Source organism: Meleagris gallopavo, chromosome 1 (genome assembly GCF_000146605.3).
Source record: "Meleagris gallopavo isolate NT-WF06-2002-E0010 breed Aviagen turkey brand Nicholas breeding stock chromosome 1, Turkey_5.1, whole genome shotgun sequence".
Taxonomy (NCBI): Eukaryota; Metazoa; Chordata; class Aves; order Galliformes; family Phasianidae; genus Meleagris; species Meleagris gallopavo.
This window is the reverse complement of record NC_015011.2, coordinates 104,597,563-104,612,749: the sequence shown is the minus strand read 5'-3', so window position 1 is coordinate 104,612,749 and position 15,187 is coordinate 104,597,563. Positions and strand designations below refer to the sequence as shown.

Here is a 15,187-nt window from a genome sequence, read left to right as displayed (position 1 = left end):
AAGATTATGTTGAGGAAACAGTCTCAGTCTGGTATAAAGAGTTCAGCGTGACTTTCTTAATTGTTTCTGACAGGTAAGCAATTTTCCACCCCCTTGTACAGCTTGTTATGAAATTTGCAGTTAGAAAACTATTCTCCAGTTCTGACGTTCTGCTCACCAACCAATTTTGCGAGTGAAAAGAGCAACAAATATGAAAATGGGAAAAAGTCATGACAAAAGTATTGTGTTACTCCAGTATAATTTTTTGCCTCCTTACTACATGAAGTTACATCTGCAGCTCCTATCAGGTGGCAAAAGCAGCTTTATAGCAGCAGCCCCTACTCTAAGGATGCTGCAAACAGAAATCCATGATTTGATTACCAAGACTTGATTGTTCTGAATTCAAAGTAAGCTTAACTAAGATGGTAACTCATCAGACTGAATTTAAGATCTAAAACTGGAAACTTTCCAAAACAGTAAGACTGCATATAGCAAGTCTTGGTGCAAAAACTATGGAAAGGAAAACAATATCCTGCCATTCCTAACTTCAGATACTGAAGGATAAAGGGGAGGGAGAAACTTCTAAAAAGTAAAAAAACTGCATAACTGAACAGTGAGTTAGTATCGCTTAGATGCAAATGTTGACTAAGTGATTTAAGTGGTAAGAAGAAAAATCCTTACTTCTCTGTGAAAATGATGCCCACATTCCAGTTCACATGAGTCTCTGCTTAACTCATCATGGCATATGGTGCACGGATCATCGCTGGAAGGCTATACATTTAAAAAAAAAAATTATTTGAACAAAAAGTGATTAGTAAGTTAGCAACAATTTATCATCAAACTCTCTACTTAAGTTTTTGTCCACAAAATGAAGAAGTCCTGATTATTTTTTGTCTAGTAATACTTTGATTATTTCACATCTCATAAAAAAGCAAATGGTAATAACTTGAAATTCACAATGCAGTGGAGAACTTACTATATAGTCTAGTTTTTTCCATTTAGCTTTCGGTGTTGCTCCAGCATTCCCCCACGGCTGGAGATTTGGCTGAGATGGCAATATGTTTTTACTTGAGGCGTTTTTGTGTGCAGGCCTTGCCTTGGGTGTGCTGGAAACGTTTCCTTCTGCAGCTGCTTCCTGACTCTGAGTTCCCATCTGTCCTCCTGAAGCAGATGATGCTGACTTCATAGTTCTCCCTACAGAAGTTGATGCCTAGACAGGTATTGGATAAGAGTTTTGAGCAAGTTCACAGTTCAGAGCTTGACAGCAAAGAGAAATTTATGTTCTCTTTTAGACTGTGCTGCATTATTTCTACTGTCAGAGATGCACAGTAGAAATAGCAGCAACTACAACAGACCTCATTTTGCTGGTCCAGAATGAGATCTGTCACTCTGCTTAGAATTTCAGTGGAGCTCAAACTTAATGTATTCCCACTTCTTCTTTGCACATCTTTTATGAACTTAGTAAACTCTGAACTGAAAGAAAAATAACATGATTACTGATGGGTAACACTACAGCTACTATAGGCATATTAGGAAACACTGTAGTTTCCATGTCTGACTCATAGCAGAAGAGCCTGTAAAAGATCCTAACCTCTCAACAGAACTGCAGCAGCACCTACTTCTAACACCTCTCAACAACTAGGATCTAGCTATTGTATTCATTAAAATAAAATAACGCTACTTCTATTTGCTGGCAGCTCTAATTGAGAACATTAAGTCAACACTGTAGGTCAATTCTGATAAGGAGTATCGCAGAGAACAAGGGAAAAAACATAACATTATTTTTTTTGTGAAAAAGGAGTATTCGGTAAGAAATCAATTCTTTTTGTTCTATCTATCCATCCTTATTCTACTACCTTGATCCGTGATAGTTTAGAATTTCAGTTACCAAATAGAGCATTACACGCATTAAAAAAATACCTGCTGTAGCCTGGAAATATAGTTTGTAGATGAGCAATAATATTTTCAAATGTGTTGTTTGAAGAGGGCTTCATCTGTGTAGCTGAATCATCTTGGTGGGTTTGGTTTGGCTGTATATTCTGAGTACTACTTCCTGAAACCTTCGACATAGAAGTTAGCGAAACTTTATCAGCGTATGATCCGGTCCAAGCTTTGGAGTTTGTTTTCACTGATCCATCACTTGCAGAGCAAACCTTAGAATTTGCATTTGCAGGCTTAACTCCAGCCTGGGTATTAAGTGAAGCAGTTGTTGGACCTTGATCTTCAGAGCTTGAAACTGCAGGAAGTAAAGTAGGGTGTGCAGATGCAGAGGAGTACAGGACAAGGGCTGGATCACTGACAGCAGGTCTGCTTTGCGTTCTCTACAGAATAAACAGATTCCACAAGAAAAACTAATTAAAATAAACTGAGCAGAGCTCTTGAGCATTTGCAGCATGAACTGCGCTACGTTTTGGTCACGATGAGGAACTGGAAGGTCATATCTGAACTTTTCTGCCTACGTGAAAATACCATACAAAAGTGCCCTTTCTTCTGTACTGCACATAGACAACTGGCTTGAAGCAGGATTAAAAAGAGCAGCATTCAATGTGCTACTTTTATGTATTTTGGGTTTACTAAGGAGTGAATGCTGCTGGTCAGCTGTGGTTTTTGAAATATAGTTTGATGTTGGTGGGAGAATCACTGCTTTAACACAAGTGCCATCAATTTGAAAATACATTTACTGCTTTTAATTGGCAATATAAACGATATATAACCCAGTGCAATATTTATTCACTTATTTACTTTAAAGACAAACAACATCAGCTAAAGGCACCATGTCGAGAACCTTGGAGTTCACGTGATCCAATAAAACTTCTCTTTGAAGTAACAACTGTCTTCCATAAATGGAAAGAACTAGGGAGAACTTTTGGTGATATGTGGACAGTTGGACTGGATGATTCTGTAGGTCTTTTTCACCCTTGGTGATTCCATGACTACTCCCGTTGTTTCAGAACTTGGCTGCTCCAAGAAGGCTGCCATCTAACATGCACAAGACAGGTTGGATGGGGCCACGGGCAGCCAGATCTAGTGTCTGATTTAGTGGTTGGCGACCCTGCTCATGGCAGGGGGTTGGAACTAGATGATCTTTGAGGTTCCTTCCAACCCCAGCCATTCTGTGATTCCTTAAAATGAGAAGAAACAAATGGGAGTACATTTTGGAACAAAGCAACAGTCTACAAAAAGGCCAACTGAGTATTTGCTTGAGAATGTGCTATTTTTATTATTATTATTATTATTTATTTTTTTTTTTTTTTCCAATCTGCATATAACCAACTTCTAGCTTTGCCAACAGAGATACGTAGAGATAACCTGACCTAAATCACTACCCAGTACAACAGGCTGATTTGGACATTCATAAATTTTCACATTCTTTTGAACATGGCTTTAGGTTTAGTTTTGTTGATTCTTACAGATTTGTTTATCAAATTATGTTTCTTATACCACTTTATTAAAAAATGCTAAGAATTACAGATGAAATTAAGCAGTCAAGGACAGCGACCATTTTTATCAAGCCTCTTTCATTTGGATTCAGTATTTGCCTCTTAAGGTCTCCCTGATACTGAAAGAACCACAGATACATTTTCTAAGAAGTTACTCCTCCCTCACTACAGTAAAAGCAGGTGCCAAATGCATAACAAGTGGAACAAAAATCACTCTACTTCCAAACTTCTAAAGTGATGGTAACCTAAAGAGGATAACTAAGAATATCTACAAATTCTTAAGAGTCCTGTGCCAGTAAGGAGGAGAGACCTAAACCTTAGTGGGGAACAAAAGGTATGCCAGAAAATTTAAGAGAGTATGAGTCCAGAAAAACTGTAGTGATAACCATAGTATACTACAGTTTTGGAACAAAGCCTTGGGTCTAAATTACACCAAAAACAAAGGAAAGAAAAAAACATGACTTTATGCAGAGAATACATATTTTAAAGAAGGTTTCTTTTGTGGCATCTGTGGTGTGTTTGAGGATTTCATTTTTGCATGTGCCAGGAATACATTTTATTAGCACTTAATTCCCCTATTTTAAAGGATGACTGAACCCTTTTTGCTTTTCTCCGAACTATCCCAAGGTGCAGTAACTCACGCATGCTATTTGCCTTCATGACTGGGCATCAGCTCTGTGTCCTGGTTTCAATTTTACTTCAGTGAACGGCAGCAGTCAGGCTGCTGGCATCATCCCTGCAGCTAGCTTGACTACTTCAGCATGGTCGTGCATCTCCCCAAGCCATGCTGATAAGGAATTAAACGAGTACTGACTTACACTGACTTTATTCCTGGCACCAGAAACTATCACACATTGTTTGGAACTGACTGACATGATTTGAGCAAAGCATTTGTGGAAATGCTGACCTATAAGAAAGTGCTTTTAATAGCATTTATCTGGGATGTAGCCATTGCAGATTAATTTCCATAAATGGCTATACTGCTTTGAATTCAAGGCTATCTGTTCAAGTTCTCCATGTACATGTTCTGTAAGGGACAGCCATGCTGATGCAAACTTACAGAATTTCTTTTCAGAATTTCGGAACATACTGCTATAACACGTAAGATACATACTAAGACACTGGGAAGAGATGAAAGATCCACAGCTTCTATTTTGGTAAGGCAGTTTCGAACACCATTTTTCACCTTCTCAATTTTTTCTTCATACCCAACCTGAGGAAAGAAAACAAATTCCTCTCCAAATCAGCATTAAATAAAGCTCTTCCGGTAGTTCAAACAGTAAAAGGCAGCAGGCCTTTCACGTGACTACAAGAAGACTGCCATCTCCTACAGTAACATTAATCTCTATGGAAGTACTTGCATTAATGTCTGAAAATATTTGTGAAACATCTAGCTTTTAAAACTTAGCCAAGATGTTCCATACAACTTCCCTTTTTAAAAGCCAATTTTATCATTTTTTGAAAAGCTGCATGGACTTTAAAGTTCAAAAAATACAAAAGAACTGACAGACTTGTCAACCTGGAATTCAATAATCTTGAACAACGTGTGCAAAGGAAAGCATTTTGCCTTTCCAAAACGGAAGATATTCATTGCAACTTAAGCATATCATCAGGCCTTATAATCAAAACTTTCTTTCATCATTAAAAGAAACGCAGATTGGCCTGCGGGGAAGACATTGGTGTTTTAGCAAAGGAATGCAAAATTATTAAGTTATATATTCTGTTTTAATTTCCAAAATTCAACTTATCCCTAGTTAAGAGAACTTAAGACTTACCTTTACTTTCTCCATTTGTTTCTTTATATTTGAAATAAATACTTCCCAATAATTAATCTGTGACTTTAAGTCAGGAAGTGATGAAGCTGAGCTGCTGAAATAATGAAAATTTTCAGTTAAACTCCAACATTCCCATTAATTTGTCTACTTTGCAGAAAAGAAGGCTGAGAGGCAACTGTTCCTCTCAGCAGGTTTCTGAGGACAGGATGCAGAGAGGGAAGTGCTAGGCTCTTCTCTTTGGTCACTGATGATAGGGAACAACACTGATGATGGCACAAAGCTGTACCATGGGAGGTTCAGAGTGGGCATTAGGAAAAATTTCTTTATGTGAGGGTGGTTGAACACTGGGACAGGTTTCCAAGAGAGGTGACCGATGCCCCGTGTCTGTCAGTAATCAAGAGGCATTTGGACAATGCCTTCAGTAACAAGTTTTAACTCCTGGTTAACTTTGACAGCTCTTTGATTGGTCCCCTCCAACCGAACTATTTAATCATTTTTATGACCATACTTTAACAACTTTAGTCACAGTTAAAGACTTATAGCTGTTTTAAGTAACGTCACTTAAATTACTTGCACCTATATCCTATCCAATCTTAGAAGTAGACTCCTCAAATGTAAAATAATATTTTGGGGCAACCTAGACAGGGAGATGGAACACAGCGTATGTTTTTAAAATATTAATTCCTTGACTCTTGCCAAATGCCCAGCTGTTTTGTTTCATCACTTTTTTATTTACATTGCAGCCCTCTTCCAGTGCTACTGGATAGCAGTAACTGGAACGTTCCCAGTAGCCTCATCTTCTATGAGAGAATTAGAAGAGAAGTTTGCTGCTCACATGTTGGTAATTTAAGCCCAAAATAGAAAACCAGCTTCAGGAAAGTTGCATTTAATGACTGTGGATATTTCAGGATAGCATCACTTTCTGAGCAAAACTGACTCGTCTAGTTAAAACGATCATGATTAAACATCCAGTAATTGCTTTTGTTTAACAAGAAGTAGTACTGAAATTACTAGTGTAAACTCTCCATACCTGCTTAGTGACTTCAACATCTTGAGATTTGCTTCTGCTTTGGAAACTATGCCATTCAGTTTGCATAATTCACTTTCTTTCCAGTTTTTGAGTACTGATATCTGTAACAAAATAACAGCTTTTAAAGAAGTGCAACAAAAGCATTGCTAACACCAACGAATAAAGCCTGTATCCTCTTAAACAACAGTTTGATGATACAGCGTACAACATACACTCACAACAGAACACCAAATTAGAATCAAGGGCATTGGCAGGCCTCTGAGAAGTTAAGTAGGTTATATTCATTTCAACTGACTGCAGAATGCGTGCAGAGATGTTCCTTCCATTTGCAACTTAAAAATGCATGTTTGTGTATACACACACACATATATACATTTTAAGTGTTTAATGCATCCTTTTAAATGCTGTACGGTGGAAGACAAACATGGATCAACAATCTAATCTTTGCATAAAATCTCACTGCAGGTACAACTTTTCAAACCTTTTCTACGAAGAAAGAATTGTATGTCATATGGTGTATTAGAAGTCTTTCCCGTATTAAATGCTATTTTGGCAAAAGTACTGATGTTTATCAGTAAACTCTTCCTTTCAGTGAAATAACCAAATTGCATTCTGACTGTCGGATTATGAAGTAGCCATACACTCCCTAAGTATGACTTATTTTTGCAGAGGAAATCCTATTTTCCTATAATACTCACTAATGAAATGTCTTCATAACAGGGCCAAGTATGAAACTGAAATATTAGCTAAATGTTGTTTAAGGCAATACCAGAAGCCCCAAATTCTGTACAGTTATAATACTGGCCAATAATAACATACTGATGACCTGCAAAATTCTGCAGGATAACATAATGAACAGCAGTTGTCAATATTCAATTAAAACTTTTAATGTATTCTCATAAAATGTCTTAGGTGCTATTTAAAGGGAAATTGTTAAATAAGACTTCACCACTCATCTTCCCCATCCATCAGTGCAAGTGATCCAGATTGTAACAGAAGTGTTTCAGGGCTTTTTTGTTTGTACCTCTGCTTTAATAGCTCTTTTCTCATGCTCCTTGAAGTCATCTTGACTCTTCTTAATAAGTTCTTCCAGTTTTACTTTCTCATTAGCAAATTTATTACTGCAAAACAAAAAAAGGTTAAAAAAAATTGAATAACACAGCAGTATTTAAAATTGATGACATTTTAGAAGTTTTCTATGGCTATTATTTCTCCCTTCCTCAGAACAATTACTCTGCACTCATGTACATGTTGTGTCTGGCATATTATGACGTTCTTGCAGCTGTACTGCTGGCTTGATGGACATAAACTTTGGGATTTCTGAACTAAATTTCACTGTGCAACGTAATAAGTTTACAGGAGCTTGACTACTACAGTCATCTAAGTTTTATTGTTCTGAATCTGTTCACATATATTAAAAATGAATCTATAAATTAAACCTTGAATTCCAGCAACTTTTTTTGAAGTGTTTAGATAACTATGTATATTTAGAACTACAAATTTAGATATGTAGTATGTATGTAGTGCACCCAAATTCTAAGGGGTTCTAAAATAAAGGATCATATTATCAAGGGAAATATCTGACACGATTTTGGAAAGACAGCTTTTAATTACTGTAAAGCCACCATTCCTGGAGGTGTTCAAGAAACATGGAGATATGACACTGAGAGACATGGTCAGTGGGCATGGTAGGGATGGGCTGATGGTTGGACAAGGTGACCTTAGAGGTCTTTTCCGACCTTAATAATTCTATGATTCTGAATATCAAAAAGAAAATAATATTTACTCATGGTAAATAGAAATAAACCAGCTGAGAATAAGAGATATAAGCTGAAGTGCTTATTTTTTTTCTCATATTTCGCCCAGAGTGAAACTGACAACTCCAATAACGAAAAGCCAATAGAAAAATATAAATATTGCTGAGAGGTACAAGAGTTTTACCTGGTCTCAAGATACGTATTCAAACATGTATTATACTGCTTCTCCTTCTCATCAATGGTCCTTGAATACCTAGAGTAATCAAATATTCATTAAGCTTGTTTTGGAAAATGTTCTCTAGCAAATACATGTCCCTCTATAACCAGAGTGACAAATATGCAGCAGTGACAATCTGTACATCTTATACATTAATACTCTAAGTGCACTTAAAATGTACTCCTAATTAAGAAGCAAGTAACCAATGTAAGTGCTAGCTGATAATTATTCAAGAAGGATTTGGCCCAAGCTATGCATATTAAAGATAATACAATAGTATTCTATGACAGAAGTCTTCTCAAGTCTGTAAAACTGACAGAATATTAAAAACACAGAAGGGATTGACAAACTTGCTAATTAAGTCAGCTTCATCAGTTATCTGGCAACTGTTGTAAATGCTTACCTGAATTTGCAAAAAAAACCCAAAAACAAAAACAAAAACAAAAACCACCAAAACTAAAGTAGACATTCATATTTCACACACACAGTTACTATGAAAAAGCTTCTACCTGGCTATACAGCCAATGATAAAGTTACTTAAGACTTCTGCAGTGCTTAAAATGTTTTGGGAAAAGCTACATCAAATCACACAGAATAAGGACTGTTAAGCACTGGAATAGGCTTCCCAGGGAGGTGGTTGAGTCACCATCCCTGGATGTGTTTAAAACCCATTTGGATGTGGTGCTCAGGGACGTGATTTAGCAGAGGGTTGTTAGAGTTAGGGTAGTATGGTTAGGTCATGGTTGGACCTGATGATCTTTAAGGTCTGTTCCAACCCGAGCAAATTTATGATTCTGTGTGATTTCTGAGACTGTGGTAGAAGGCTGAATGAAGCTGGTTCACATTCCTTCAGAGCCAGGAGAACTACCTGCCAGGGGAATACCTGGGTTTGCTGCACACAGGACTGTGGTAAGATATTACTTATCTAAGTTCCATGGGAGGCTCTAAAGACTTCTGTTATAGGGTCAAGAACAGGTAAAAAACAGAACAGATACATGCAGCTATGTGGTTCTTGCAGTTTTACTTCAAGCTGAGAAAGAAACAATAAGCCTAGAAAGGAAGGAAATGTGCATCCCAAAATAACCTTCAGATATGCCAAGTGGCAGAACAGATAAAAAGAGTGAAAGAAAGACGCAGATCAGAGTTTAGTCGGGTTGACTGAGGAGGATCAAGACAAGAAAACTGAAATGAATTGAAAATTTAAGACCAATCATACAGGAAAAGCAGAGCACAGTGAGGAAACAATGTTAAGTCATGAAGGAGAAAAGTAACAAAGCAGTGCACATCTAAAGAAGGCTGGAAAACTGGAAGATTCTAAATAGTGAAGAAGTAGTATTTATTAGGCTATTTAGTATTTACTAGGTTAAGTAACTATATCCAACTGACAGCACCTCTAATCCAAAAGCTGCATTTAACTTACTTATCAGAGCAAGAAGTTTGGAGTTTTCATTCTGCACACATCAAAGAATCAGTGAATATGAAATTTATCACAGTCTATTAGAAACAGCTGTATGTACTGCTGCTTTTGGGAAAAAAAAATCAAGCAAAAGGACAATAATGTAATTCTGTGTTCAAAAATGGTACCTATCATTGGTATCCACATGCTTTTTGGCTGTGTTCCTCATTGCTTTTAAGTTCTCTTGATTTTCCTTTTTCTCCTGTTGCCATTTTTTTACTTTTATTTCTAAAGCTTGATGAAGCCACTCCACTTCTTTCTTAAATATCTAAAAGCAGAAAATAAGAAAACATTTCTGCAAACAGTATTCTATTAAAATGCAAGTTAGAGCAGATTGCTGACACATGATCAAAAGAAATGCCACTGAAATTTACAGTGACAGCCTCAATTTACTTTTAGGTCAGGTATTTAGCACAAGATTGTCTCCCTCTACTCTGCCCTTATGAGGTCCCACGTGGAGTACTGCATCCAGGCCTGAGGCCCCCAGCTCAAGAAAAAGTTGGAGTGGGTTAAGAGCAGGACACGAAGATGACCAGAGGACTGGAGCACCTCTCCTATGGAGAAAGATTGAAGGCAGCTGGCTTGTGCAGCCTGGAGAAGAGAAGGCTCCAGGGAGATCTTACAACCTTTTCAATACACAGAGTGCTTATAGGAAAGATGGAGAGAGATTTTTTACCACGGTCATAGTGTTAGGATAAGGAAAATGGCTTTAAACTAAGAGACTGGAAATTTAAATTCAGTATTAGGAAGAAATTCTTTCTTCAGAGGGCGGTGAGGCACTGGCACAGCTGCCCAGAGAAGCTCTGGTGCCTCATCCCTAGAGGTGCCCAAGGCCAGATTGGATGGGGTCCTGGGCAGCCTGAGCTGGTGGGGGGCAGCCCTGCCCATGGCAGGGGGGTGAAAATAGATGATCTCTTTTATTAAAGAATAATGAGAGGAGATGGAAAGAATGGCTTTGGCTAACCTGATTTATTTAAATGAAAAACTCCCTTTAAATGCAGACAAATGAACACTTTGTAGCATACTCAGCTTTAACGATAAAATCAATCCAGTCAAAGTGCAAACAAGCTGATGGTGATTACTGGAAACTACCCTTACTCCCAGATATTTTCAAAGAAACAAGTCTGTTAGACTTCCTAACAAATTAAACACTGAAAGTCCTTCTCCTCAAGAAGAGTGAAAGTGTCAACAACACAGTGCTTTTTTTATTCTTTAGAATAAGAACCAGTACCTATCCACTAGATGGATGCAACCAATTTTCTATGTTCATTTAAGTGTGTTCTTAAGACAATACACAACAATTTTCAGATCTGCTGAGTAAGACTTCAAAGCTATGAGGACCATCATTCAAGTTTCAAAAAATAGTGTTGACCCATCACAACCAATATTGTCAGCCACTGCAGTTTATATTTGCTAACCCCACTGTTGCATAGATAAAAGTGTTACCCCTTTCTCTTGAACAGTCGTCTTTATCAGCTCTTCTAAAACACTGATTTCCTCTGAGCTCCGGTTTTGTAATTGTTCATATTTTTCCTGTGCTTCTTTAAGTTGTTCTTTTAATACTTGATGCTCTTTTTCCATACGTAGAATATCTCCCTGAAAATAAATTAGTTATAGAAAGTAAATCAGAATCTACTACGCACAGAGCACAAACACTCATGACAGTCAGCTGATATTCAAGACGACGAGCATTTTTTGGTGTGTTTTTGTTGTTGTTTTGTTTGGGAGTTTTGTGGTGGTTTTGCTTTTGTTTCTTTGGGACAGAGAAATCAGTATAACAGAAATGAATATCCATGTCTGAAAAGACTGGAATACGAAGAGCCTGAAGATCATATTTTCTTATTCTGACAGACACGTAAGGTTGCCATTATTATCAGCCTGAGATGTCTCAGTCTAAATCTTCCAACTTAAATCAAACTTCAAGATTTTTTTAGAGGAAATTTCCCTAGAATATAGTCCAACATCTGAATGGCTACAGTACACAGCTCCAAAGCCTCCCTTTTATGGGCCTAAGTGAAGTTTGTAAGGACATTACAGATTGCAGCCCAACACAAACAAAAGAAAATAACCCTGAATCAAAAGTATCTTTTAGAACATCGCATTTCCAGAGAGCCTTTATCTTCATGCTACTATGAACTTGGACACTCCTTTAAACTTCTTCATGAGAAATATGTAGAAATAAATATACAGGTAACTTACTTGTTGCTTCTCAAATGGATGAAAAGGCAAAGTATTAGTTTCCCTATCAGTTACTTCATTATTCACCTAGAATACAAACAATCATTAACTGATTAGAAAAATCTCCTGTTTACACATACAACTACTCTGCCAGCTCTGTTCTGGAGCTTTTATATCTAACCAACAATTTTACGAATCTAACTACATTATGAAATAGGTTAACCTACAACGTAACAGGAAATTATGCATATATTCCCAAAATGGACTTGAAGCTATATATAATAGTACTTTTTTCCCCTACTCTTTCCCAATTTTAATTGACTGAAGCATTATACTGGGGACAATTCTTACAGTCTTCAAACACAGCTGTGCTCCATCTAGGCACATTCACTATTTGTATTCTTAAGACTGGCAAATCCAGTGTCTGGCTGCTCACGGAGCAGCTGTGTTTTGTTGCTCATGATCTATGACACAAATGCAACTCCTCAAAAGCAACTAAACTCAATGACCTTTGGAATTCGTGCTTGTTTTCTTCTAACATCCCTCGTTAAGGACTTACTGAAAGAATTGAAGTTTAAAATTTAATCATGCAATATACTGAAGATTCAGTTTATGTTACAATATTAATATGCCATTAAAATCACAGACAAATAATGGCAAATGCTTTGCCATAGCACACTTCCACAAACATATCCGTTGCATTCTGATCTTTCAAACTCTGCTAACCAGAATTCACTAAATTGAAAACTGTTGTTGTCTTCTGTTGACAGTTTGTTAAATGCGCTCAAAAACTAAAAAGAAATTCCAATTTAAAAGCCCTGCTAGCCAAGTAACTGAATTCATTTGCCAAGCCAGAACTGCTTGGGAAAGATTTCAAGTTAGTAAGTGCAAACAAATCAAGTCTGGGAAAAAAAAAATAAGGGTAACAATGAAACACGTTAACACTTTCATAATTTAAAAGGAAAAAAAAGAGATGACTGTCTCACAGCTATAAAAAGTTATTCTTTCCTTAGTAATAAGAAACAAATTAAGATGAGGAACTTCTCTACAATCATTCTTCTAGCATGCTGGATAATCTACCATAGGAACGGATGTAAGAAACTGCCATACCTGTAACACTGGAACCCTGTCACAAAGTGCATACAAAGTGCATTCTGTAACAAAAAAAAAGTACTAGAGAACACTAAATACTATTATACAATACCCCTTGTATTTGGGTAGTTTGAAGTATTATTGCTCTTGAAACACAATAAAACAATTGACCCTTCAGGAAGTCATAAAGAAATCATCCCAAAAGGAGCTGCACCTTCCACAGCTGCAGAAACAAGATTTCAACACCATCTTTTGTCACTTGCAAGCTTTTAAAAGAGCGTTCCATTTTAATCTCTTACCTGAACAGCCACCATCCTTGTATGTGGATTGTTTTTCATTACAGGTATACCTCTGCTTTCTTTTTCCTTCTTAATCACCTGTATATCACATTCAGCTTCATTTGTACTATTTGCAACAGCAAAACTTTCTTCATAAAATGCGCTACTGGAGTTCTCCACCAGGCACGGCGGGTCTCTGAATGTTTCTATTTCAGCTGGTACAATGCTGCTGCTGACATATTTTCTGTCTGAAGTTGCTAATTCATCATTATCCTGATGAGCGACACCATCAGCATAAATATACCCAGGTTGCTTGGCACCATTTGACAGGAGAGGCTCTGGAGAAGTCACTGGAGATGTTCTTTCACACTGATAACCCCAGGAAGTCTGAGGCAAAAATCTGCTTTGATTCTGAATATCTTGATAAAATAAAACTTTTGACAAATAAGGCATATTCTCAACAGGATCAATATCCTGACTAAGCATTGATTGCCACGAAGCAGGCAAAGAATAGGGCAAATATTGTGGAGTCTCACAGCTTTCTAATGGTATGTCAGTAGATGTTGATATATGAGATTGTTTAGGATAAGACAGTGGTTTGAATTCCTTAGCAGCTGGATTTAACTGTATCTTGTTCTGGAAATAATTTTCTTGCACATCACAGACAATATAATTTCCTTCTTCATTCTTTTCAGTCTCATCTCTGTTTTTATTTTCTTTAATAAGAACATCATGCCTTAAGCTAATAAAATTATCCACCATAACAAAACGATGGGATTTCAGAAGAAAAGATTTCAAACCACCCTCATCTTCTACAATCTTCCGAGCTTCTTCAGGGAAATGTTCATATTCCCCAACTAGTAACTTATTATTTAATTCCATCGGGCCATGCTCTTCCAATATTTGAGAGAAATAGCTTTAAAAAAGAAAAAGATGTAATTGCTCGTTAACAATTTCTCATACAATTCTCAAGTTCTATTTCACATGTATTTACACAGTAAAATAAAAAGCAATAAGTCTTCAGCACTACTGAAGAACTATCATTTGGAAGATGGTGTACTATCTAAGCATAAAAATTGTCTGTAATACTGGTGCTTCTTCACGTCTTACTCAGAAACCTGCAACCACCTGAAAGTATACTACATATCTTTATGTACCATCAGGACTTAATTCTGGACCTTATCCAATTATGTTATTTAGTAGGATGCTGCATCTAATACTGCTGCCTCCAAAAAGCCTGTTATTTACGTGAGACGTTACTGCATGAAATCTACATACCAGTTAAATGAGAATTGAAAGGAACAAAAAAAGAAAGTGAAGTCTAAGGAAAATATGTTTGTTGCCATCAGATGACAGGTACGTATAAAATATGCTGTTAGTAAATTGCATCAAGATATATTTTCTATGTTGTTATATGCCATAATTTTCTCATTTAGAAACGTCTACAATGAGTACTGATGAAACGAACAGTTGAATTCCACCTTCAGGTGTCAGAAATGTTGTCCTGCTCACTGGTTCAAAGTTAAACTGCAGCCTGTCATTTGACAGACTTCCTTTATTCCTTACAAGCAGATTCACAAGTTTGAGTTCAAGGCCTCAATTTTTCTGCACTCATCCAAAATTATGGAGTTTTCGTGTTTGTAATCATCAATCAGTTCTACAGTAGGCATCAAAGATACTTAATTCTGATTACTTCCATCCACAAGTTATTTCTTGGAATACTGTAGCATTAATTCTCTAACATAAAGATACAGAATTTATATGCATTTAAGCTGAAATAGTAAAACTTTTAAACTGCTAACCACAGAAACGCATACGTACTCATATAAACTTTCACAGGTTTGATTTAGATTAGCATCCAGTCTTTGATAGCTGTTACTGTTTGAAATGTCATACACAGCTTCAAATTCCTCTAGTTGCCCCCGAAGATATTCTGGGATTATACACGGTTCATAATATGTAAAATCTCTACAGAGTCTATAAAA

The 15,187-nt window shown here is 36.8% G+C and overlaps 1 protein-coding gene across 1 annotated transcript in view; it reads right to left on the bottom strand.

The window, feature by feature from the left end:
- Positions 1–15,187, bottom strand: part of TTC3 (tetratricopeptide repeat domain 3) — a 62,822-nt gene that overhangs the window by 1,264 nt on the left and 46,371 nt on the right. Inside the window, 14 exon segments of the mRNA XM_031556852.1 lie at positions 661–750; positions 956–1,189; positions 1,335–1,452; positions 1,900–2,300; positions 4,534–4,632; positions 5,195–5,288; positions 6,225–6,325; positions 7,249–7,345; positions 8,166–8,234; positions 9,783–9,922; positions 11,101–11,250; positions 11,854–11,919; positions 13,224–14,118; positions 15,024–15,179. Coding sequence (XP_031412712.1) covers positions 661–750; positions 956–1,189; positions 1,335–1,452; positions 1,900–2,300; positions 4,534–4,632; positions 5,195–5,288; positions 6,225–6,325; positions 7,249–7,345; positions 8,166–8,234; positions 9,783–9,922; positions 11,101–11,250; positions 11,854–11,919; positions 13,224–14,118; positions 15,024–15,179 — 2,710 coding nt within the window.